We start from the raw sequence: 27,779 nt of genomic DNA, 5'->3' as shown, positions 1-27,779 counted from the left end.
TGTGAAGTTGATTATAGTTGGCATTATGGAGGGATGATTGCTGGATGTCCATGTCATAGCCAACTCCTCTTCTTCAGCAGTTAAGGTTTGACCCTGATACCGAGTATTGAGAATATTTACAAGAAAATGAGCTGGAGATAGTGCTTGTCCCATTCGTTTTTTTAATGCTTGTAATTTAACTCTGTCTTTGCATAGTTCTCTTTTTAAGATCTCACTCAGTTCCTTCCAAATTTCAACAGCGTCAACAATAAAACAGCTATTTCCCTGCATTTTGTTCAAGGCTACAGAAATAGGCTTCAGGGTACTCAGCATGTGTTCAACATTTCTCCTAAGCCAATGTTGAGAACTTTGGCTGTGATAGTGCCATCTATTTTTTCACGATTTTGTTCACAAACTGTCATCAGAATAGGCCAATTCTTGATATAGTGCTCAAAACAGTCCACTACTGAGTTCCATTGCATGTCTTGTGGGAGAGTTAGCTTGGTTCCTCCCACTTTTTTCAGAGCAGCTGCTGCAAAGTGGTTGTTACAGAAGTATTTTGCAATTTCAACAACATTAGCCTTTATTTCTGGAACACTGAAGTCTTTGGCTAGGAGGTGCATCAAATGAGCACTGCAACCGTATGTTATGAGCTTGGGACTCTTCACTGTCTTCTAAATAATTTCTTTTCATCTTGGATACATTTGTAGCACTGTCTGTGACCAAGCTGCGTACTAGACATTTGAATTTTTTTTCACAGTTTGTTATAGCTTTTAATAGCTTTTACTGCTACTTCTTGTAACTATTCTGCTGTGTGTGCATTTCCTGATGTATCAATTGTTTCTGTTAGGAAGACATTCCCTTCTTCTGTTGTCACACAAGCACATACAACAGGATTGTTGTGGACATTGCTCCACTCATCAAGACTCAGGTTAACAATTTGACCCTCTAGACCTTTTGCACACAGCTCAATTTCTCTTTCATACGCTTTATCCAGCAGTTTGCCTGCGACATCTGCTCTGTTGGGTGGACTGTATCCTGGTCTTAATGACTGAACCATGTTAATGAAGTGTGGGTTCTCAATCATACGGAAAGGAGAGTTTGTTGTGTAAACAAACGGGGCAATTTTTTCATCAGTTATCTCTTTTTGTAATCTGCTGGTTCTTATCACAAACTTATCTATGGTTGTTTCTAGATGATGGTAATTTTTTTTTCTTTTTGCTACAGTGATATACTGGGGCTGTGACACATACATGATGTGACTGAAACACTATCATTGGCAGATAACTCTGAAACTATAGAAAATGATGGTGATCTTGAAGGTGGATAGTATTCAGAATCCTGTATGTTGAGAATGGATTCTCCTAAACAAAATAAGTCAATACAGTTATTTAATTATTATTATCATACTGCTCATTTAGTATTACTCATTGCATTCACTAACACTCAGTACTACTTTAAAGATGAAATTGTAAAAGGAAGATCTGCCTACTTCAGCTATTTATTTTTATCACAACTGCATCTAAAATGATAGTATCATGGAGTAACAACTATATTTTTCGCTCAAACATGAGAATTCAAGAATAGTCCAGAAGGAAGACAGGCCGTCCTTAAGAAAGAAGTATGAAATAAAAAAGTTTACCAACCTGAAGATCCTGCATGTTCAGACATGTTCCTTTCATCATCTTCAACGCAGCTTCCTCCTGAGAAGGAACACTTCTCATGATGGTGTTTCATTCGGGCAAGCAGTCTTTGCATTTCTTTGTTGCACTGTTTGCATTTTGCACACATGCCTGTCTTACCCACAGGTAGAGGAACTTCATTAAAATATTCCCAAAGCTGGGTCTCTTTTACAGCCTGCTGCCATTATAGGTTTTCCCTTTTAGTGAGAGAACGGTATGGTAGATCTCAAATCAATGAAGGCTACACTCAGAAAGACCTCAAGACTTCTGGAATATGCTGCTCAAACAGTTTCACTTTTGTTTCTACTGCCTGTCCCTCCCTTCTCACATTTATCTGCAGACTTCTCCTTGTCCAGATCTATTCTGCCCCCAACAATCTTCTAATCATTGAATTTTTGGAAACTTTGAGCTTTTAGAGAGAGATAAGGGATTGACTCTGTGTACGAAAATTTGCAGAGGGACAATAGGGTTGAGGTCTGTTATTTCTCACCGCTATACATTATTTATTTATTTAGTTAGTTAGTTTAGTTTATTGAAAAACATTTTTGCTGTTAACAAGCATGTTATCCCTGGAGACACAAATCCACAGTTTGAGAACTGCAAAACTAAGCATTTCTGATGGTATCTTCTAGACTGAGCACTGAGTCCCCTTGGGTAGATAGAAAGATTAACCTAAATAATCTATACAGAAGCCCCTAGAACCCCATAAGATTGGGTCCCTAATCCATGAACTATTGGGACTCATTTACAAATTTTTTCTTAAACGTTACATGAATATATTGTCTCATACTACAGAATTAGAATTTATCATCCCTATTCCATGATGAGATATCTTTGAGTTATAATGTATCTTAATTAAAACTATCTTTAGATAGTTTTTTTTCTTCAAAAAGCATTTTATCAAAAATCTGATTTAATAAAAAAAAAAAAAATTTTTTGATTAAAAAAAAAAACATTGATTTTTATCCACCCTGTTTATTTGTCAAAATAACACAATATAATCACACCAGTTTCTATTATTTTTGGTCATTTATTTCAAAATGCCTGTCAGCAAGTATGTCTGTAACAATACAGACAACAAAAAAGATTCAGGAAATGTTTTTTGACAAATAGATTCCTTACTAGGCATATTAATACAGCACTCTGAGCAATAATTCATTTAAACTATAATACAGAACCGTATTTTCCACACTCCTCAGAAGCAGTGCAAAAGCTTGGGGAAGCCAGGAGTAAAGGAGGAGCTGAGGGAGAGGGAAGTAAATTGCTGGGAAGGAGCCTGGGTGTGAACTTGGAGGGTTGTTGGAGGGTGGGGAAAGTATGAAACAGTTTTTTTGGGGGTGCAGGGAGGGATTGTTAGCTTTCCCCTAGACTCTCCCATTCAGTCAGGCACATCTGCCCCTGTCCCCATGTGTTCTTGAACCCCCATGTGTCCTTGCACCCCCTGTCCACATGTGTCCATCCACCCCCACTCAGACACCCACTTCCCCCATCCCATGTGGCCCTGTACCCCCTCCCTCTGTCCCCATGTGTCTCTGTGTCCCCACCCAGACACTCCCCCTGTCCCTTCATGTTCCTATACCCCAACCCCATGGTGGGTCCCTAGCCTCTGTTTGCCAGAAGCTGGGATTGGGTGACGGGGCATGGATCACTTGATGATAACCTGTCTGTTCATTCCCTTTGCGGCACCTGCCATTGGCCACTGTCAGAGGACAGGATACTGGGCTTGATGGACCTTTGGTCTGACCCAGTATCGCCGTTCTTATGTTCTTATGTCTCTCGGTGCCCCCACCCAACCACTCCCCTGTCCCTATGTGTCCCTGTACCCCTCCCCCTGTCCCTATGTGTCTCTACCCCCATTCAGCCACTCCCCTGTCGCTATGTAGCTCTGCACCCCCTCCCCCATCACCATGTGGTCCCGCACTTCCTCCCTCCTGTGGCCCTCCCATTCAGCCCCTGTCCCAGTCAGTCCTCCCCCACTAGCCCTTATGAGCCCCTGTCTGACCCCCCCAGCATCACACGCTATCTATCTCCCCATAGACCCTGTCTCCTGACCTGGCCTGACAGGTGCTGTGAAGAAGGCAGGCTTTCTCTTCCTTAGCTGGCCTGGAGCTGCTGCTTTGTTCTATCCCCACAGTGCCCTCTGGTGGGAAAAAGGTGGAACTGCAGAAGTTTTTTTCTGCTGGGAGCTGCTGCTATTCTTGCGCCACAGCACCCTCTGGTGGGCAAAAGGCGGAACTGTAGCAACATTTCGGCAGAAGCTTTTTTCAGTGCAAAAAAATAAAATCTGCTGGGCTCATTAATTATGCACATGCACAGTAGCACAGAATTCCCCCTGGAGTAAGAATCTACACAGGGATAAAAGACCCGCAGCATGACCGTAGCTGGCCCGGGTCAGCTAAAAATTACGGTCCCAGAGCTCAGGTTCCAATGAACCTGAACAGTCTACACAGCAATTCTAAGCCCTGCAGTCCAAGCCCCACAAGCCTGAGTCAGCTGATCTGGGCCAGCTATGTTTTTTTTGTCTCTGTGTAGACGTATCTAAGGAGCTCCATGCTACCCCTAACTCAGACCAGTGGCTCACTATCACAGCCTAACTGTCTGTCTACATTACATGCTATATTGCTGTAACCATTTTCTTGTGCTTTACAGATATTGTTTCTGGGTTGTTTATACATTCAAGATTTTAAAATTCAAATAGTAAAGCTATGAGGCACTGTGTAAGAGGAACTCTAGATATGATACCATTAAGAACTCCCACCAGTCTGGGGTGTGGCTGTTCAGGGACCCTCAACTACACTCCTGAAGGTTGTGGGTTTGTGTCTGGCTCCATCTCATGCTGAAAGGTCAGCTCCAAAATGAGTATCTGCTCCATTGGGTTAATGCAGTGGAATATGGAATAGTTCGGAATAATAGACTGACTCTCACCCAAGAAAGCTGGTTTAGCAGGGGAGAAGTTGCCTTTGCAAGGAAGTCAACTGGTGGGATTGTGTAGTCACTTGTTGACAAAGGGGGCTAAAAGTTGTAAAAAAGGCCTGGAGCTGCTCTTCTGGGTGCCATTCACCTTCCTGACACAGATGGTCCCCCAAGGAAATGGTGAGCTACTGAGGGGCATTGTGGTTGGGATGTTTGGTGCATTCTATATGATCTGTGTTAGAAGCTATGAAAAGTGTGTCTGCGTGTGTTATATGCTTCCCAACTGCCACTTGTCTCCTGAGAGAGTTAAACGGTAAACCAGAAGGCTCACTCTTTTGGTACGGTTCTAGGAGCAGGGTGTGTTTATGCAACTGGGGTGTCTCGGGGGTCAACACTGGTCCTGGGAACAAGACAGATGGGCTGAGGGGCTCCATTTCTCTGAAGGGCTAGCAGACTCGTGGTCAGTGCCCAGGAAATGTGCCAGAGAGGCCATGAGATGAAACAGTGCTGCAGCCTGCTGAGTCCCAGGGAAGCTTAAAGCACCCAGGAATCCAGAGACTAGATTCCTCTCACAGCAGTCTCGTTGGCAACCAGCAGGGGGAGCCCTACAGGATCTCTGACTGGTTCTAGAGTAGCAGCCGTGTTAGTCTGTATCCGCAAAAAGAACAGGAGTACTTGTGGCACCTTAGAGACTAACAAATTTATTAGAGCATAAGCTTTCGTGGGCTACAGCCGAAGAAGTGGGCTGTAGCCCACGAAAGCTTATGCTCTAATAAATTTGTTAGTCTCTAAGGTGCCACAAGTACTCCTGTCCTTTTTTGCTGACTGGTTCTGCGTAACAGTAGAGCTGGAAATTTCATCTTAATGATTTGTTGCAAAAATTAGATAAATCTGTTTCCAAACCTTGTGCAAATAGTACCATGAAATTGTAGAAAGAGAAAGGTACTTATTAACAGATGGGCCCAAACCAAAACCCAGAATCCAAACACCACTAAACTGCAGGGATTTTTAAATCTAGGTCTGAATTCTTCAGGGGGATACCCTCTCTAGTGCTAACACAAGTCTCTGAGGCAGAACACAGCCAAGAAAAGTTGAGTGAAGGTAAACCAACCCACAGTCAGCAGCCTACACATTAAATAGGATACAAATTACTAAGCCAAAGCCCTGCCTGACAACTCACACTGTGATGTGAAAAGAGTACTATGATTGATGGTGTTGAATGCAGGTTTGTGAAAGGTCCAGTAAAGAGAACATGAATTGTCTTTTATGAGGTGAGATTAATAAGACTGGGACTTTTCAGTTTGGAAATGAGACAACTAAGGGGAAATATGATTGAGGTCTATAAAATCATGACCGGTGTGGAGAAAATAAATAAGGAAGTATTATTTCCTCCTTCTCTTAACACAAGAGCTAGGGGTCATCAAATTAAATTAATAGGCACCAGGTTTAAAACAAACAAAAGGAAGTATTTCTTCACACAACGCACAGTCAACCTGTGGAACTCTTTGCCAGAGGATGTTGTGAAGTCCAAGACTATAACAGGGTTAAAAAAAGAACTAGACAAGTTCATGGAGGATAGGTCCATCAATGGCTATTAGCCAGGATGTGCAGGGATGGTGTCCCTAGCCTCTGTTTGCCAGAAGCTGATGATTACCTGTTCTGCTCATTCCCTCTGGGGCACCTGGCATTGGTCACTGTTGGAAGACATGTTACTGGGCTAGATGGACCCTTGGTCTGACCCAGTATGGCCATTCTTATGTTCTTATTTCTGCATTTAATAAATCAACTGTACACCTTCAACAAAGCACTTCCCATATTGCAGTAAACTCCAAAGCTTGAGTTTTTAACTGAACCTTAATAACATTTTTCAAATAGTAGAAAGAGAAAATGTAAGACTGAGACTAAAAAAAGTTAAATATTTTCTTTACTGCTGATAGAGATTTCCTCAGCAAAGAGTGTGAAAATCCATGTAAAATATGACAGAACGACTCCTGATTCCAAAAATAACCACTATTCTGTGAATTATTGCTGCTAATAACAAAAAAATCAACATTCCTTCAGCAGTTAGGTAGGTACTGCATCCAGAGCACATCACTATCTCAAGCACCTCAACAATTACCAGGTACTATTACCTGAGCAAAGGTGTGCAGTGATACCTCTGCAGGGAATGTTTAAAGAGCCATGAGTGGGATGGGAGGAATCTGAACTGATTCACGGTCAGCTCTCTTAACTGAATGGCTAATTATGAAATAATTGCAAACAAGTTAATGAATTAAGCCTCATTACACTGCTGGAAGGGATGTACTGTCCTCATTTGAGGAAAAGATGGGGAAAACTAAGACACAGAGCAGTTAAGCAACTTGTCCAAAATGATACAGAGAGTCATTGGAAGAGCCAGGTTTGGAACACAGAACCCCTGACACAAGCTCTGTGGCCTAACGATTAATGCTTGGTCCTTCACCAAAAATTGAGTTTATTTGTTGAGGCTAGAGTTGCTGCTTTAATGAGTGTTTCTATGATCATAGCCCCAGGCTTATTGAAACCTTTCCTAGCTGTGCAAATTGCTAACACCCTGAGATACACAGCTTGCCTCCCTGTTGCTCTAAAAGCTCAACATTCCAAAAACAGAATCAGGAATAAAAGCAAGATACTGAGAACAAGCCACTAGCCTAGAGGGTCAACATTTGTTGCTATTAAATATCCCATTGCACTTTTTGCAAGAGTAAGGATATTGGTTCAGTAAATACTACACCTCTACCCCGATATAACGCTGTCCTTGGGAGCCAAAAAATCTTACCGCGTTATAGGTGAAACTGCGTTATATCGAACTTGCTTTGATCCACCTGAGTGCACAGCCCCACCCCCCCGGAGCGCTGCTTTACCGTGTTCTATCCGAATTCGTGTTATATTGGGTTGCGTTATATCGGGGTAGAGGTGTACTAAAATGTTGCCATTTCCTGCCTTTGCAGGTGGAGACAGAAAGCTGGCTTTTAAGTTCACACTGTTCGTTTCAAAACCAAAAACTGGTCTGAAGTACAAAGAAAACTGGCCCCATTGATTCTGGAGAGACTATAGTGCTGTGATCAATCATATTAAAATATTCATCTGGCCCCAAAATTTTAGTCTGCACAGTCTAGTTAAATGTGTTTCCAATTGGATGTGTACAGCAATTGGAAACCAAATGTGTACAGCAATTGGAAACCACTGAATTATAGATAAGCTTTTCAGTGGAATAAATGCACAGGCTATTGGATGTTAGTACAGCCAGCGCCTGCATCCTGCCATCTCATGAACAGTGTAACACTTTCATTCAAGATCCTGAAAAACTGACTCCCACCAGGGTCCTGTGAGATTGATTGAATAATGTACCAAATTCATTTCAGCCAGTGTTCTAAAAATACAATGCACCTCAGTGCCCAGAAGGATTGGCACAGTCCATTAACATGTTTCAGATAGCTTTGTAACCCTTTCAGTCCCTTCTCATGGAGTCCTAGGCAGACTTGCATGGTACTACCAAATGACAAAGGAAAAACTATGGAATCTGAGATGCTGGGGAACTGAGATTAACCCTTTGCATGCTGACATTTTCATGACTACCACCCCAGTGAATGCTTCTGAGGATATATGTGCTTGCCGCTCCAAAAGGTTCATAGAGGGATTTCCAGACATATCAAAGTAGTACTGGTCAGGAAAATTATATTAGCAAATAAATTACATAGCACTGCACAGATCAGGCAGACTGTGGAAATAGTTATTATTTTATTAAATTGACCTTCCACTGTTAGCCCTGCACACTGAGATCAGTAGAAGAGAAGGAACAACAAATCAAATGTACATAGCAATGATAATTGGCCTTTATAGATAGCACTTCAAAGCACTGTATGAATACGAAGGGTTCAAATGTAGCTTTAAGCCAAAGCCTGAAGTAGGGGTGGGTGAGTGTGGAGGGGTATTGCCCAAATGGGAGCATTGAGAGAGTACTTCCTGCAGTACTGCAGAGCATTGCTGGTGGTGTATCTGTTTACCAGGTACAGCATGAGTCCTACTGGCCAATGCAGAGCCCCGTCTGTGGTAGGGTTGCCAATTTCAGTTGGATGTATTCCTGGAGGTTTCCTCACATGACATAAACTTTAATTAAAGATAAATCTTTAATTTCTGGAGACTCCAGGACAATCCTAGAGGGTTGGCAACACTACTCTGTGGCCCCAGCAAACCTCCACTGACGTCAGTGGGTCCAAAGTTCGGCTAACACTGAGCATTCTTGAAAATCCCACCCACACAGTTTAAGGCCTAACTATTCTGCTAATTCTGGGTGTGCCCATTTTTGGGTGCCCAATTTGAGATTCATGGGGTGGAGATGCACAGAGCACCCCCAGATGCCACTGAAGTCAACTGAATTGCATGTGCTTGGAACCACTGAAAATTAGACCCAGTGTGTGTCAATTTGGCACCGAAAACTAGTGGATATTTTTACAAACTGGCCTAAAACTCACATGGCAAATCTGTCCAGACAGTCCAATTATTTGAACTAAGGAGTTCTTAACAGCAGTTCCTGTGCTCTTATCACTAGGCAATGATGCAAAGGATCAATTATTGCCTTGCAAATGAGCATTTCCTGTAGGAAATGGGGATTGGAGAGGGAAGAAAGACACTGAAAATTCTATCACAATATGTAAATATCATTTTTGTCCTGAGCAAATGGAATAGCTTCAAGGTTCAGAGTGACCTATTGGTAACCGGGGCACTTACTGATAGACTGTTTTGCAATCTGTACATGAAACCACTTCTCCCTTTCTGGATTAGTTATTGTAGTGGTTCCATATAATCTGAAAGAAAACCTAGTGTCTGCCCTTTAGCAATGAAACTCTCATTAATAGCATGAACAGCTCTTTTGTTTTGTGTTTACAGTGCTGCTTTTCCCCCTCTCCTCCCTTAAAAGCTGTGCTGAGAGGAATGGATGTTTCGCCACAGGAGGCCCCATGATAGAGCACTGCCATCATTAACATTCTGTCACATCGTCAGGGTTCTATGACTCAGGCATAAAAATTCACTCTGAGCTAAAACAGGCCAAAAGCAAATTTTCTTTTTACCAAATTGTAATGCAATTAGCTTTGTCGTATTTTAGTTCTGAAAGGCAGTACCAGGGGCTTTTAGTTTTGCTCCCTTAACTGAAGTTACATGAGATTTTTTTTAATAAGATTTGACATGATGCTAGTCCATTCTGTTTTTTTTAAAGTTACGCAATGTTCTTCGGCTTTGAAAAACTGCCTATGAATGATTTGATTTGACCCGATTCTCCTCTTGCTTTCATACCAGTCTAACTCCATTGCCTTCAGACCAGCTACTCCTGATTTACATGGGTGAAAGCAAAAGGAGAATCGAAGCATTGTTTGTCAGCTCTCAGGAAGCGTGGAACTTGAAGAAATGGTTTTCCCTCTTTCAGGAGAGAAGTGAGTGACCACAGACATGTAGCAGCATGTGTTTATTTATAGCAGACTTTTGAGCTGGTGGAATGACTCAGCAGAAATAATACAGTGGAACATTCAGCAAGGGTTTTTCTCTAAGGATAATGATCATAATTTGAAATCAAAACAAGGGAACAGACCACACAAAGTAATAGACACTCTCACAGGCAGGTGTTCAACACAATACGATAGCCTTTGAGCCTGGAGCTCTTCCTTCCTGTAGGCATCCTTCTTTCTGTTTCTTGGAACACCAATATAGACCTGTACTGGGGAAGCTGGGTTGTATTTCATCTTTGTTCACCAAACAACATGGCACCCTGCTACAGGAACTGATTTTGATCTCACAGTGGTGCAACTCAGGCATAATCCCAATGGAGTTACACCAATGCAAAAGAGGCATGAGTCAGGTCAGAATGAGGTCTAGTGCATAAGATTTATGGGACTGAAGGAAAGTACTTCTCTTTCCTGTTCACTTATTGGATAGGGTTGCCAGGTGTCCGGTTTTCGACCAGAACACCTGGTCGAAAAGGGATCCTGGCGGCTCCAGTCAGTACTGCTAACCAGGCCGTTAAAAGTCCAGTCGGCGATGCAGCGGGGCTAAGGCAAGGCTCCCTGCCTGCCCTGGTTCTGCACAGCTCCTGGAGGTGGCCGGCATTTCCCTCCAGCTCCTAGACAAAGGCGCGGCCACAGGGGCACTGTGCACTGCCCCCACCCCAAGTGCCATCTCCGCAGCTCCCATTGGCTGGGAACTGCAGCCAACAGGAGCTGCAGGGGCAGCCTTTGCGGATGAGGGCAGCACACAGAGCCGCCTGGCCGCACCTCAGCCTAGGAGCCAGAGGGAAATACCGGCCACTTCCAGGAGCCTCCTGAGGTAAGCGTGGCCCAGAGCCTGCACCCTGAGCCCCCTCCCGCACCCAAACTCCCTCCCAGAGCCCACACCCCTTCCCGCACTCTGACCCCCTTATTCCCAGCCCAGAACCCTCCCCCCACACCCATCATCCCCAGCCCACCCCAGAGCCCGCACCCCCAGCCGGAGCCCGCACCCCCTCTGCACCCCAACCCCCCCCAGAGTCCCCCCGCACCCTGAGCCCCTCATTTCTGGCCCCACCCCGGAGCCTGCACCCCCAGCCTAGAGCCCATACCCCCTCCCACACCCTATCCCCCTGCCCCAGCCCAGAGCCCCCTCCTACACTCAAAACCCCTCATTTATGGCCCCAGCCCAGAGCCCGCACCCCCAGCCAGAGTCCTCACCCCCACCCACACCCCAACCCCCTCCCCAGCCTGGTGAAAATGAGCGAGTGAGGGTGGGGGAGAGCGAGCAACGGAAGGAGGGAAGATGGAGTGAGCAGGGGGCAGGGCCTTGGAAAAGGGGTACAGTAGGGGCAGAGGCTGGGCAAGGGTGTTCGGTTTTCTGCATTCGGAATGTTGGCAACCCTATTACTGGATCGTGCAGCACAGTCTCTCTCGGAGCTATTATTTCAGCTGGCTGTATGTAGTGTAAGGCAGGCAACAGTGCATCAGTTTGTTCACGTGGCCCATGTTTTTAAGGTTATTTTTGCAACCATAAGGCCCAGAAGCTTCTTTTTAAAAAAAAATAAAATAGGAAATTGAAATTCTGCACCATAACTCCATTGCAAGGAGTGGATTCCATAGCAAATTCCTCAGCCACTAAGTCAGCAAGACTCAGCTAATTATTCTTAATAGATCATTTAAAAAAGGAGACATAATATACAGATAATTTGCAGATATTCATGCAAACTTTTCAAGGCTTATCCAAATAGAAATGCACCGCCAAACTTTTTGAAATGTGCCGATAACTTATTTGCATGTGTCAGAACTTTCAACTACTTGGCCATTAATTTGCAGCAGCAATCAAACTCACATGGGGCTTTTCATCTTCTAAGCACTTCAGAACGTTTACTGCTATTAATTAAATCGCACAACAGTCCTGTCAGGCAAGCAAGCAAGCAAGCATTCTAATTTACTCATCAAGTAGTATTATTGGTTGTCATGGCAGCATTTTACAAATAGGGAAACTGAGGCGAAGTGAGTTTAAGAGATTTAAGGTGTCCCAAGGCTATGGAGAGGTAGCACTGGTCTGGTCTACGTAGTTTTGGTACCAGTATAACTATTTTAAGTAGTGGTGTGATTCTTTTTTACCTAAATAGTAATACCAGTACAACCCCCAGGGTAGACACAGTTTTACTTGTACCAGTATATCTGATTCCACTTCCTGTGTGGTACTGATATAGCTGTGTCCATAATGGTTGTACCACCTTAACTGTACCAATATAGTTTAAGCAGTACAACTTTTGTGTGTCAACAAGGCCTGTGTCAGAGCTGAGATCAGTACTTGTGAATTTTGGGTGCTGAGACCTGTTCTCAGACCATTCTGTCACTCTTTCCAGTTTAAGGTTAGGAATCCTTGGCCCTGATACTGTAGGTGGATGACATTTAAGCCCTTGAGGCAGACTCCCGGTGGCCACAGGGATCTGCTTACATAGATGCAACTGCAGGAGGGTGAGGTCCATGGTTGGCTGCAGTGCGTTTATAGGGAGAGAGAATTGCATGTGCCCATACACAAAATCCACTTTGTTAGAGAGATTAAGGCTTTGTCTACGCTGGATTTTCATCGGTAAAACTTTTGTCGTTCAGGGGTGTGAAAAAAACACACCCCTGAACAACAAAAGTTTTACTGACAAAAAGCGCTGGTGGGAACAGCGCTTTGGCAGCGGGAGAGTCTCCTGCCAACAAAACTACTGCCGCTCATTGGGGATGGAAGGTTTTTGTCGGCGGGAGAGGTCTCTCCTGCTGCCAAAGAGCGGCTACGCTGCTCACCTTTTAGCCACACATCTGTAGTGGCACAGCTGTGTCACTAAAAGGTGCGTAGTGTAGCATAGCCTAAGAGAATATACACTAATGCTATGGTATCTACTGGGTTTCTGTGAGCATAAAAACATGTGGGTGGCTGCCACACAGCATGGTCTGCATTTTCCTGACTAAAACCCTTAATGAGGACAATTACTAGTTTGAGGCATGCAGAGCCTGGAAATTACAATGAAGGGTAAACAAGTTTTGTATTGCCATCACAAAGAGACCCCGAGGAACATTAAACCAGGATTATTCCCATAACACTGGTCTACAATTTTTGAGAAGTCGTCTGCTTCAGAGATAAAATGTGCTATTTATTATGTATTTTGATGTGCTGAATTCAAATATGACAATTAAAACAACTGATTGGCTACTGTTTCTAAGATATTTAAGTTTTTACATTTTATGTCTATGTATATTGTGTAGATAGTAGTTTTAATCATAAATTGTAAACCTAGGTCTTTTCATGTGTTTATGGTTGCTTTACATGATAATATTTCACCTGTCCTGTTTATGTAACACTTTAAAAATCAGCAAAAGGGTTATATAAATAGTTTTATAGTTAATGGAGATATCCTATCTCCTAGAGCTGGAAGGGACCTTAAAGGTCATTGAGTCCAGCCCCCTGCCTTCACTAGCAGGACCAAGTACTGATTTTGCCCCAGATCCCTAAGTGGCCCCCTCAAGGATTGAACTCACAACCCTGGGTTTAGCAGGCCAATGCTCAAACCACTAAGCTATCCCTCCCCCCATTTATTATGAAACAAAAGGCAAAAAACTATTATGTACATAGTTTAGTCCTATTCAGTGTCTACTCGGCGCTTCTTGGCTTGTCTCTTGTATTCATTAAATGGAGCATCTCTTGTCACTGTCCAGCAATAGTCTGCAAGCATTGATGGGCTCCATTTGCCCTGATAGCGTTTCTCCATTGTTGCAATGTCCTGGTGAAATCGCTCGCCGTGCTCGTCGCTCACTGCTCCGCAGTTCGGTGGAAAAAAATCTAGATGAGAGTGCAAAAAATGTATCTTTAGTGACATGTTGCAACCAAGGCTTTTGTATGCCTTGAGGAGGTTTTCCACCAACAACCCGTAGTTGTCTGCCTTGTTGTTTCCGAGAAAATTGATTGCCACTAACTGGAAGGCTTTCCATGCCGTCTTTTCCTTGCCACGCAGTGCATGGTCAAATGCATCATCTCGAAGAAGTTCACGAATCTGAGGACCAACAAAGACACCTTCCTTTATCTTAGCTTCACTTAACCTTGGAAATTTTCCACGGAGGTACTTGAAAGCTGCTTGTGTTTTGTCAATGGCCTTGACAAAGTTCTTCATCAGACCCAGCTTGATGTGTAAGGGTGGTAACAAAATCTTCCTTGATTCAACAAGTGGTGGATGCTGAACACTTTTCCTCCCAGGCTCCAATGACTGTCGGAGTGGCCAATCTTTCTTGATGTAGTGGGAATCTCTTGCACGACTATCCCATTCGCAGAGAAAACAGCAGTACTTTGTGTATCCAGTCTGCAGACCAAGCAAGAGAGCAACAACCTTCAAATCACCACAAAGCTGCCACTGATGTTGGTCATAGTTTATGCACCTCAAAAGTTGTTTCATGTTGTCATAGGTTTCCTTCATATGGACTGCATGACCAACTGGAATTGATGGCAAAACATTGCCATTATGCAGTAAAACAGCTTTAAGACTCGTCTTCGATGAATCAATGAACAGTCTCCACTCATCTGGATCGTGAACGATGTTGAGGGCTGCCATCACACCATCGATGTTGTTGCAGGCTACAAGATCACCTTCCATGAAGAAGAATGGGACAAGATCCTTTTGACGGTCATGGAACATGGAAACCCTAACATCACCTGCCAGGAGATTGATGCATTTTGATGGTTCAGGACCAGAAGTTTCATCCTCTTCCTCTTCCTCATCTGACTCAAGTGAGAGTGATTCTGGTGCATCAGGAACCAGCAGTCCTTCTCCATGGGGTACTGGGCGTATAGCTGATGGAATGTTTGGATAATGCACAGTCCACTTTTTCTTCTTTGACACACCTTTCCCAACTGGAGGCACCATGCAGAAGTAACAATTGCTGGTATGATCTGTTGGCTCTCTTCAAATCATTGGCACTGCAAAAGGCATAGATTTCCTTTTCCTGTTCAACCACTGGCGAAGATTTGTTGCACAAGTGTTGCAGCATATGTGTGGGGCCCACCTCTTGTCCTGATCTCCAATTTTGCAGCCAAAATAAAGGTGATAGGCTTTCTTAACCATAGTGGTTATACTGCGCTTTTGTGATGCAAAAGTCACTTCACCACAAACATAGCAGAAGTTATCTGCACTCTTCACACAAGTACGAGGCATCTCTGCTCACTTTGGCTAAAAAGAAATGTGTCCCTTTGCAAAATCAAACACTGACAAATAAGAGAGCACGATACTGTATGATTTCTAGAGCTGATATAGGGCAATTTGTTCAGCAGAGTGATGTAAGCTTCGTTATGATTGCATCATCCATGACTTCTAGGAATAACATGATGCAATTCATATCATGTATGACGCAATACCAGCTTCAGATTGCATCATTCATTGTTTTGCCTAAAAAGCAAGTACTGTCCAAACCCAGTCATAGATTTATTCATAGATCCAGTCAAAGATGGATAGTCATTTCTGGTTTAAATTGAGATCCAGTCAAAGATGGATAGTCATTTCTGGTTTAAATTGAGATCCCTTCTCTTTATAACTCACTTATCTTCCGCCATTCCCAAGTCAAGGGTCGTATATACTGACCCAATAGCATATCTTGAAAACTAGAGCCAATCAACAATTTTAAGCATCATTTTCGTTCTCAGTGACGCAGAATTAGTAAAGTTTGACTACATTTATTTCAGAAGCATTTTGGCTGTAGAGCAGTGTAATTGCTGTTAGCATGTGTGAGTGTTTGAACTAAAGCGAAACAATGCACACAGTTTCTTGCAACCACTGATGTAGAGCCATTTTCAAGGTGGCATTATGGGAAGAGGGAAATGTAATGCCCTTTCTGTGAACTTCTCATCATATGCAGTGTTAACGAAAGAGACTTTTGTAAAATACCCCGAGCCTAATCCTTGAGGTCAGTGGAGTTACACCAGCACGGAATTTGGGCCCCATGTATTTTGCTACTTTTATTTTTTTCTGTGCATTAATATGGAGATGTCTTGTGCTTTGCTAGGCAAAGATTTATTTTATTTTATTTTATTTGCTGTCTAGTCTAATCTACATATGATTAATGTTTGCAAGCTCTCTAGATCAGCGGTTCTCAACCCACGGCCCAATTAGCACACAGCGTGGTGGGGTCTGGGTTCCCAGCTGCCCAGCCTGGTGGGGTTGGGGCTGCCGGCCCACCCCGCATGGCTGGATCCAGGGGTTGAGGCTGCTGGCCGGCCCTGAGGTGTTGGGGGTCTGGAGTCTGGGGCTGCGTGTGGTCCCGCGGGGTCCGGGGCAGCCAGCCGGCCCCGCAGGGTCACGGGTCCGGGACACTGGCTGGCCCCATGGGGTCGTGGGTCTGGGGCTGCTGGCCCACCCTGCAAGGTCCGGGGCTCACAGCTGGCCCCGTAGGGTCCGGGGCAGATGTGCAACTGGGGTCCGGAGTGGACAGCCGGCCGGCCCCGCACAGCGGGGGTCCGGGTTGCCGCTGCCCTGCCATCTGTCCCCTGTGGCCCAGGTAACACATTGTGGGCCGCATAAATAAGTTGAGAACCACTGCTCTAGATCCATCAACAAAAGATCCTTATCAATTTATCTGACAGTATGTGACTGGGGATGGTGCAGTCAAGTTCAGTCTGAAATATTAAATGAAATCAGCTAGCTACCAGCACTTAACCTGAAAGGGTCTCATGTCAAGGCACACCAGCTCAGGTGAACCTGAAATAGAATACTAACCAAAAGTAAGAAGCATACCAGTTTAGTAAATGTTAGATTGATTTGAACCTAGGAAGAGAAAAAGAACACTGATTATAAATATCAAGGTGATAGGCACCTTATTACATAGATTACATCACAGGTTCTCAAACTGAGGCACAGGCCCCCCGGGGGGGGGCACTGAATGTATTCACAGGAGGAGGCGGGGCGTGAGAAGCTTTAGAAAAAAATCTTACGGCACACATTTTACTCACAGCAATAAATTACTAGCAAAGCTGAAAGAACAGGAGTACTTGTGGCACCTTAGAGACTAACAAATTTATTAGAGCATAAGCTTTCGTGGGCTACAACCCACTTCTTCGGATGCATATAGAGTGAAACATATATTGAGGAGATATATATACACACACATACAGAGAGCATGAACAGGTGGGAGTTGTCTTACCAACTCTGAGAGGCCAATTAAGTAAGAGAAAAAAAACTTTTGAAGTGATAATCAAGATGGCTCAGTACAGACAGTTTGATAAGAAGCAAGTGTGAAAATACTTACAAGGGGAGATAGATTCAATGTTTGTAATGGCTCAGCCATTCCCAGTCTTTATTTAATCCTGTGTTGATTGTGTCTAGTTTGCATATCAATTCCAGCTCAGCAGTCTCTCGTTGGAGTCTGTTTTTGAAGTTTTTCTGTTTTAAGATAGCCACCCGCAGGTCTGTCATAGAATGGCCAGACAGGTTAAAGTGTTCTCCCACTGGTTTTTGAGTATTATGATTCCTGATGTCAGATTTGTGTCCATTAATTCTTTTGCGTAGAGACTGTCCGGTTTGGCCAATGTACATGGCAGAGGGGCATTGCTGGCACATGATGGCATATATCACATTGGTAGATGTGCAGGTGAACGAGCCCCTGATGGTATGGCTGATGTGATTAGGCCCTATGATGATGCCATTCTATGACAGACCTGCGGGTGGCTATCTTAAAACAGAAAAACTTCAAAAACAGACTCCAACGAGAGACTGCTGAGCTGGAATTGATATGCAAACTAGACACAATCAACACAGGATTAAATAAAGACTGGGAATGGCTGAGCCATTACAAACATTGAATCTATCTCCCCTTGTAAGTATTTTCACACTTGCTTCTTATCAAACTGTCTGTACTGAGCCATCTTGATTATCACTTCAAAAGTTTTTTTTCTCTTACTTAATTGGCCTCTCAGAGTTGGTAAGACAACTCCCACCTGTTCATGCTCTCTGTATGTGTGTGAATATATATCTCCTCAATATATGTTTCACTCTATATGCATCCGAAGAAGTGGGTTGTAGCCCACGAAAGCTTATGCTCTAATAAATTTGTTAGTCTCTAAGGTGCCACAAGTACTCCTGTTCTTTTTGCGGATACAGACTAACACGGCTGCTACTCTGAAACCTAGCAAAGCTGATTCCTCCAGACATATCAGGTCCTGAGATAGCACTGTGCATTTGACTCTAGATGGTACTGTGCATTTTGACAGATTTCCGTTAACCTTGCACAGTATTATACAAAGCCGTTGCCATCTGTACGTTAATCCGTTTGCTACGTCACGGTGTGCATATTTAATTGTAAGTATCAACCACAGTCGCAATTTTGTTTTTGCTCTTATTACAGTGGATTATTGGCTCTGTTTTGAATCAATGCATTTCTGTTTGTAATATTTAGTGACAATTGCATGTTGATTTTTTTTTATCAGTATATGTATCTGTGTGGCTGGGGCGTAAACTACTACAGACAAAACAAAGGGGGGGGGTATGATCAAATATGTTTGAGAACCACTGGATTAGACGATAAGAAAACTCTTGGGTTGGGAACAGAATTACAAAATTATCATCAGGTTTCAGAGTTGCAGCCGTGTTAGTCTGTATGCCACAAAGAGAAGATGTTATGCCTCAAGTGGAAATAAATATCAAAGGCAGATGGTACTTAAGAAATAAAGAACCTATATCAAACTAGTTAGAGATAGAATCAGGTCCCTCACTTTTAAATCTAAAAGACTTTCTGAGCTCAAATAGGAAGCTAGAATTAAAAGGAAAGGCCATTTAATGCCCTCCATGGGAATTCTGCCCAATGTAGTTCTCCAGTGGTCAGCAAAATCATTTACATTTCAATACGGCACTACATTTTGAGTGCTTTCAACCCCTTTGAGCCACCCTTAATCAGTTTCCTCATGCTCTGGTTCATCTATGTCACTCTGGTTATGATTTGTCCAGTTCCTGAAAAGCTGGTTGGTGTCATAGGCGCCGGTTTCCTCCGGGCCCTGGGAGTGCTCAACCCCCTGCTCTGCCCCAGGTCCCGCCCACCTGACCCCTTCCCCCAAGCCCTGCCCCTGCCCCGCCTCTTCCCCACCTCTTCCCGCCCAGTTCCTCCCCCTCCCCTGAGCGTGCCCCGTTCCCGCTCCTCCTCCTTCCTCCCAGAGTCTCCTGCACCACCGCAAAACAGCTGATTGTGGTGGGTGGGAGGCGCTCGGGGGTGAGGGGGGAACTGGCTGCCAATGGGTGCTAAGCACCCACTAATTTTTTTCCATGGGTGCTCCAGCCCTGGAGCACACATGGAGTCGGCACCTATGATTAGTGTAAATTCCTTTCAAATGTTGGTTCCTGGAATCACAATATGGTCTCTCTCCAGTTTCACAGTTTCTCTCTCATGGTTCTTCATGCAACAATACCAAGTAAAATTCTTCAGATTTATACATAATAAAATTACGAAGATACTCCATTAGGTCTGGATTCAGCAAAGCACTTGAACACATGCTTAACTTTAAGCACCTGCTTAAGTCCTATTGGAATCAATACAATAAAATTTTATGCTTTGATGAATAAGAACATAAGAACGGCCATACTGGGTCAGACCAAGGGTCCATCCAGCCCAGCATCCTGTCTGCCAACAGTGGCCAATGCCAGGTGCCCCAGAGGGAGTGAACCCAACAGGCAATGATCAAATGATCTCTCTCCTGCCATCCATCTCCACCCTCTGACAAACAGAGGCTAGGGACACCATTTCTTACCCGTCTTGGCTAATAGCCATTAATGTCCTTAACCTCGATGAATTTATCTAGTTCTCTTTTAAACCCTGTATTAGTCCTAGCCTTCACAACCTCCTCAGGCAAGGAGTTCCACAGGTTGACTGTGCACTGTGTGAAGAAGAATAGAGGTGGACTTCGCATGTGTTTAAGTGCTTTTCTGATCTGAATCAAGGCCTGGGAGTGCTATGCTTTTCTCTTTGTAATATTTTATAGGATCCAGATTAACCTTTGTGTCAACAGTGAATACTTTTATAATTAAAGTCATTAAGTCACTTATAAGTAAAATCTGTATCCTTCACCCATTCTGCTTGCTTTCTTACTATTTTGCCTAACGCCATTGGTCAGGAATAGATTAATTTACATTCAAAACATTGGGCCTGATTGGTATTGCTACCAGATCAGAATTTTACACTTGCTTTGCATAGGGGAAAATTACTACCTCAGGTGCAATCCAGGAGGGAGTCACAGATTTGTAGATTTTAAGGCCAGAGGGATCTAGTCTGAGCTCCTGCATAACATAGGCCATAGATTTCACTCAGTGAATTCCTCCTTTTAGCCCAGTAATGTGTGGTTGAACTAGAGCATATTTTTAGAAAGACATTTAATCTTGATTTTAAGACTCCAAATACTGGAGAATTTGGTAATTTGGTTCAATGATCGATTACCTTCAATGTTAAACATGTGCACATTTATTTAATTTGAACTTCGCTAACTTCAACTTCCAGCCATTGGATCTTGTTATGCCTTTATCTGTAGGATTAAAGAGTCATCTGGTATCAGAAATCTTCTCCATATATAGGTTATTAGAGATCGTGGTATAGCCTTCATGGCTTCACAGAGAGCTCTAGGCTATAAAGATACACACAGAGATACATTTTGCAGTCCAATATCCCACCTCTGGGTGCCTGACCTAATAACTCCACCCTGTCTCAAAAACAACCAGTAAGTCTGCACTTATTTTCTTCCACTAACTAATCATAAAGACACAAACTCATGATGGAACATAACCCATGACTTGACTATTGAATGTGTGATATACAGTTTTGTAAAGAAAGGGATATTCAGCACAGTGTTCCAGTGTCCCAAACTAAAATTTAATATAACTCTAAATCTTGATGGGAAATAACTATCAGGAGCAATGGAACTTTTGGGAAACAAAGGTCTTGTTTTTGTGAAGTGAAACAATGAAGAATGAAGTGTGAGAACAATAGACAACATCCACTATGTAAGCAGAATGTTTCTCAAAGCTTTCTATGATGTGTCAACCTAGCATGTACAATGACTTGTTTTCTCTGTTATTTCTCCTTCCTAACCAGTTGCTGTGGGATTGCATGACATGTTTCTATTAAATCAGGAGTCAGCAACCTCTGGTACACAGCTCGCCAGGGTAAGCACCCTGGCGGGCCGGGCCAGTTTGTTTACCTGCCACATCCGCAGGTTCAGCCAATTGCGGCTCCCACTGGCCGCGGTTCACCGCTCCAGGCCAATGGGGGCTGCAAGAAGCGGCGCGGCCTAGGGAGGTGCTGTCCGCAGCTTCCCGCCACCCCCATTGGCCTGGAGCGGCGAACCGCGGCCAGTGGGAGCCGCGATCGGCCGAACCTGCAGACGCGGCAGGTAAACAAACTGGCCCGGCCCGCCAGGGTGCTTACCCTGGCGAGCCGCGTGCCAGAGGTTGCCGACCCCTGTATTAAATGTTTGCATTAATCCTTAAGAAACTGAAATATAATCAAGATGTATTCTACACAGGGAATTAAAGGAGGAAAGGGTGGACATTTCAAAAGTGCTCAGCAGTGGCCTAATTGAAGTCAGTGGGCATTTTACCATGGGGAGCAAAGTGAAGTCAATGCTAAGTGCTTTATAAAACTCCACCCAAAATACTTGTCTTGCTTCTTTATAAATAACTTTTCTTCCTTTTCCTCCTCAGGGCTCTTCCTGCAATGATGCATTGGGTCCGAACTCAGAAACCAGGAGAAAGTGGTATCAATATTATAACTGCTGATTTTGTAGAACTTGGTGACTTTATCAGCACTGTCATAAAACTCAACTATATCCTGGATGAAGGCGAAGCTGATACTACTTGATACTACTGCAATATATTTGTTGTTCATTGAGTAGATTTAAAAAGAAAACCCAATTGTATTAGAAAAAAATATATTGTAACATACAAATCTTCCTATAACACTGAATCACGGAGGTGTTTAGGGCAGTAGTGGGTGGGCAAAGGGAAATGTTTTCATTGGTTATTATAATTTTCTATGTTAATAAACCCTCATGTTTTTCATTTGAAGAGCAAAACAGGATTTCTTTAGTGGTCGACTAGAGAAAGCCACTTGCACATTTTCCACAAAGTACCAAATATAATTTCTGTGTCTTACTTCTAAGGTTATTAATAGTGCCAAGCAATTTGCTGTATGCAGACTGGAAGGACATATAATGCCCTCTGTCTGCACAGGGAATTCCCACTGACGTGAATGTTTTGCTGCAGACTGAGGGCAGTATATGACCCTAACGTTTTAATTCAATGCACTTAATCTGTTAAGTGGCTTAACTGATTGCATTCATTGGCGGTCATCAGTGTATTGGCCTTTGGGGAATAAATTCAATATAAAGTCATGCCTGCAACTCTTGTATCATCAGCAGACAGCAAATATTCAGAACCATAGGCTGTAGCCTGTGCAGAATATGGGCCAAATCCTGATCACCTGGCTCACCTGGGGTAGGATTATCAGAAGTGCTGTGCACTTGCTGAAGTCAAAAAGTATGCAGCATTGGCCTAACTCTAATCCCATCAAAGCCAGTGGGAGTTTTACCATGGACTTCAGTAGGAGCAGAGTTAAGGCAATGCTGAGCACTTTTAAAAATCCCACTCACGGGTCTGATGCAAAGCCCATTGAAGTCAATGGGAGGCTTTCCATTCATCAGCTTTGGACCAGGCCCTAATTCAGTAGAATTACTCATGTGAGTAGGATGAGCAGGATTTGACCTCATCTATAGAAATTTGCTTTCTGCAGTAATAAGTCGATACAGACGCAACATTGACTTGTTTAATATGAAGGTGCAGTATCAAGTTCTCTTTAAGGCAGCTATAAACACAGAACAACAGTTTTCTGCTGATGAAAAAATTGGTGCCAATTCAACAGTGAAAAATTGCTCTATTAAAGAGTGGAACAGTTCAGTGAGTAGCAAATAACATTAACCTATGGTCCTTTCATTCATGTGAAATAAGAAATCATGACAAGAAGTTTAGAATATCTGCTATTACAACAGCAGATCCTCCAGTCCCCCTACTCTTAATGAAACATATATCACTCTAATAAGTGAAAAAGTTGGTGAGGTATAAAATAAAATGAGAGCAGAGTCATATGGTTTCAACAACTCACAATTGGAAATTACTAGAGTTAATCATATATACTGATGTGCATTCAGACAATGGAGGAAAGCAGAACATTTAGTAAAATTTCTACAAATCATGTGGACTTCAAAGTAGTACAAGGGGAAATTACTAATTGAAATATCATAGTTTAAATTTGAAAGGGTGAGGGTTAAGGTGGCATCTTTATTCAGTCGAAGTCCCCTTGATATCAATGGAAGTTGCTTGAGTAAGGCCTAAGGATGGTTTTATTTGGGCCTTACTAATTTCCATTAAGTAATAAAACATGAGGAATAGAAACTGCAAATGCAATGTTCTGAGGTTACAAAAATGAAAATGGTGTCACCAGGAAGGGATATTTTTTCATTAACAAAGTAGTGGAATAAAAGATATACACACTGGTATTTTATATTTAGATGATGTGCCAGTGTGTGTCTATGCATGTATGTGTGCAGTAAAGGCACATTATATGTATAATTGTCTGTATGTACACAATACAGAGACATGCACACACAGAACTGTGCCCTCGTTTTTAGCTATAGGTATATATACAGGTTAAAGAATGTAGAAAGTAAATTTACAACTCCTTCATTAACGATTCCTGTGTGTCAGTTAGGGCTATGAGAACCAGTCACAATGGAACTGCAAAACCAGGCCAGTTTGGTTTCTTTACTAACCCAAAACTTGACCAAAACATTTGCTGAGGTTCACAAACACTGTCTTTTCCCATAGGAGATGGAGGAAGATATGGTTTTCACACAAAGCCAGACAAAACTCAGTAGGTTCTGATGAACGTAGTTTTCAGTTTCCAGATTCTCTCAAAGGAAAATTCAACAGATGAGAGCTACATGAGTTGAAATGTAAAAGTAAGTTTTGCCGAATCCCGTGCAAACTGAAACTGCCACATTTTGCACAGTTCTCAAGGCAGTGCCTTTCCTTTGAACAGTGTGTCTGGTGATATAAATCTACAACTTGTTTGCTTACTTATTGGAGATATAGTTTAAGAAGCTATTTTCATAATTATTTCAGTGAGCCAGATTGCTTTTTTTTCTCTCAATGTCTTCTGTCATTTTTCAGTTATTTAAATGTGGCCAAAGCATTTTAACTGCATATAAATATTATATGTTAAAAAAAATTAACAATCTGAGCATTGCAAACATCTTTAGGGTGAGCAAAGAAAAAAGACTAATTTGCTTTTATTTTGTGATTGGGTTTCTGTTATAACCCACTGAGAGGCACAATGTTGATTTCCTCTTGGAAACCCTGAGTCAAGCACACACAAAATGCCACAAGGGTTTCATTTATATAAATATGTACTGAAAACAGGTGTTTCGATGTATTTAAGAAAAAAAGTATATATAAATATAACTACATTGTATCTTGAGCTTATTGGCATTGTTAAAATGTTTGCTTACTGTCAGTTGTGTCCTATTTGTTGTTTGGGTGCTGGAAAATAAAAGCAAAGCAAAAAAGTCCTCTGCAAAGATAGGGTAATAAACAAATTATGTAGTTTCTCCATTAGGGTGGGGGAGGGAAGGGATCTTTATACTGTTAGCTAAATGCACAAAAAAACTTTGTCAGATAAATGACATTTTCATTCAGCTGTTAATCTCCTTCCCAATGAAGAAGAACAGAATTTAATGGCAAGGGCTGTGGATAAACAAACTTGCTTTAACTGTTGTCGGGGAGGGAATAGAGTAACATGTTCAGTTTGCTAGTCTGTGATGGACAAAAATCTTAATCCTGCCATCCTAACAGGCAAAGTTTCCATTGTTGTTCTTGTGGGATGCCTGCCAAAAACCCAAACAAACCAGAAAGGAAGTGTGCAACACAACTGGATCGTTTTAGGGCTTGTCTACACAGGGAGTTATTTCAGAATAGCTATTCCCAATTAACTCCATGTGTGGATGCTTATATTCCAGCATGAGTGTCTTAGGGCACGTCTTCACTACCCGCCGGATCGGCGGGTAGCAATCGGTCTATCGGGGATCGACTTATCGCGTCTAGTGAAGACGCGATAAAATCGATCCCTGATCGCTCTGCCGTCGACTCCGGAAATCCACCGCGGCAAGAGGCGGCAGCGGAGTCGACGGCGGCGCGGCAGTAGTCGACTTGCCGCCGTCCTCACAGCCAGGTAAGTCGACCTAAAATACGCCACTTCAGCTACGCTATTCACGTAGCTGAAGTTGCGTATCTTAGGTCGACCCCCCGCTGTAGTGTAGACCTAGCCTTATTCCACAATAGCTTAATCCATACAGCACTCTTATTCCAGAATAAGAGCGACTACCCATGGAATTAATCAGGAATAGTTAATCTGCTTTAAATTCTCACCTTCACTTACTCTGTATTAATTTTCATGTGTAGACAAGTCCTTAGAGCCCAATCTCGCCATCTGTATGTAGGCAAAATTGACTTGAACATTAAATTTGTCTGCTTAAGAACTCCAGAATTGGGTCCTAGTACGTTCCGTTGTTTGACATACCCTGCTTTGTTTTTTCTGCACACATACCACATGGAATCCTATATGGGAAATAATGACTGTAATCTACTCATAAGAGCAAAAACCCCACCTAAGATACTGGGCATCATAATTTTTCCGTCTGTTGCATTTTGCAGCCTTCACTGTCTTTTGGAGCTAGCAATGTTAATTCGTCGGCTACCAACACATTGTCTTTTTTCTCCTCTTGTACACATTTAACCACTCATGGCTCTAGTCTAGTGTGTACATGTCAAGTAATATGAATCTTTCGGGTGTTATGACATGGCTACTTCATGTTTTCTTTCAGTCAGATCTTCAAAAATTACCTATCACAACAGAGCACCACATAAATTAAAGAGCTTAAAGGCACCAGATGCTCAGCTGGTGTAAATCAGTATAGCTCCAATCATTTTCTTGGGGCTATCTTGATTTACACCTCATGAGGATTTGGCCCACTGATTTCATACCAGTATACTCATTGGCTTCAGTGAAGTTATTTCTGACTTACACCAGTGTATGTGAGATCAGAATCAGCCCAAAGGTCCAAATTCTGTTCAGTTTTCACCAGTGAACCCCCATGGAAGCCAACTGAAGTATCAATAGTAATGAAATCAATGATATTGCAACTGGTGTAACTGCAAGTAGAATTTGCCCCAGTATTTTTATAGGTGTAATTTATACCTACATTCTGCCATTTAAAATTATCATAGTGTTCATTTCTGTAAAAGAATGTACAATATGTGTGTGTACCTCCTGAATGCAGAGTCAAATCCTGCTGTCAAAACAACTCTATTAGCTTCAGAGGAGTGACTGCAGATTTACACTGGCGTAATCGAGAGCAGAAATTGACCAGTGTGTGGTATATGGTATGAAACGAAATAAAAAATTCTGAAGACTAGCTGAGAAATATCAAAAAAGAGACGTCTACTGAGAACATCTCTCTAGTGGTTTTCATTCTGAATACAATGCATGGAGTGATGAGCATTGCCATCTTAATGGGCTATATGCAGATTCAAGAGTTCGGCTAACACCATTTTAGACAGCTAAACTCCTTTTCAGTGAAGCAAAAGCTAATAGTTTATATGATGTGTTTGCCATATTTCACTGGTAGCTTCTGTGTTATATACAGTTGTCAACATTGTTCTGAATTGTACGTTTACCCACTGACAAGGATAAAATATGCTGTAGAGTATGTAAAATGTATTGATGACCAGTTTCTTGGAGTTCAGTGATTTTTCTCTATTATTATTTATTTGTTTATAACTGTGCTGCTGTTTTATAGGTACTGGCTACGTGTGTGTGTGTGTATGTATGCGTGTGTGGGGGTGGGGGTTGTGTACAAAATGTGAGAAATAACTTATCCTAAAGGAAAAGGGCAGTCATGGTACCTGCCTTAATGTAGCTACATTATTTTGTTAAGCCCCATAGTTATGAGTTCAGATTTCAAAACAAGTTGTGTGGTTTCTGAATGCTTTTTCTAGGACTGGGTTGTTTTACTTTTTAGAGGGAGTTAAACTTGAACTTACTCGGAGCTCATTTAAAAGCTAATAAGGATTAGCACATTTTTATGATCAAATTAACTGCACACAAATTTCAAGACCAAGTGTTACATATATTGGCCAGATCATTCCCTCAGATATACACTCACAACTCCTATTTATGTCAAGGGGAATTGGGCACATCTAATGGAGAGCATGTAATTTGCACTGTATTTTAATGTAGCTATGACACTAAGGACAAAATTTTCCAAGGTACTTCAGCTGTGGGTGGGGAAATACCTGGGTGTTGGATAATACTGAGAATGTCCTCTGGTGGAATATGACTGTGAGTTCACAGTTCGAAACCTGCCCCGGGATCCAGGTTCATTCCACACGTTGAAGAGGGAGGTTAGGGACAAGGAGGTACTCAGGCCAGTCCCGCCCATTGACAGCATTCTACTGTCTTGAGTGATTACAGCTTTCACTAAGAAGGGATATAACGTCCAACAGGCCAGAGTTGAAAGGCTTTATGCTCTAAGAAAGAAGGGGAGCATCAGTACTTTCTATTACACAGAAATATGATGAATCAG

At 42.6% G+C, this 27,779-nt stretch overlaps 1 protein-coding gene across 1 annotated transcript in view; it reads left to right on the top strand.

Annotated features, from left to right (window-relative positions):
* The window catches only part of PLCXD3 (phosphatidylinositol specific phospholipase C X domain containing 3), a 135,672-nt gene extending 113,729 nt beyond the window's left edge, over nt 1-21,943 (top strand). Inside the window, exon 3 of the mRNA XM_065406918.1 lies at nt 21,787-21,943. Coding sequence (XP_065262990.1) covers nt 21,787-21,943 — 157 coding nt within the window. The remainder of the gene's footprint in view (nt 1-21,786) is intronic.
* The last annotated feature ends 5,836 nt before the right edge of the window (nt 21,944-27,779 follow it).

This window comes from Emys orbicularis, chromosome 6 (genome assembly GCF_028017835.1).
Source record: "Emys orbicularis isolate rEmyOrb1 chromosome 6, rEmyOrb1.hap1, whole genome shotgun sequence".
Classification (NCBI taxonomy): Eukaryota; Metazoa; Chordata; order Testudines; family Emydidae; genus Emys; species Emys orbicularis.
The sequence above is the reverse complement of the archived record's forward strand: the minus strand, read 5'-3'. Positions and strand labels throughout refer to the sequence as shown.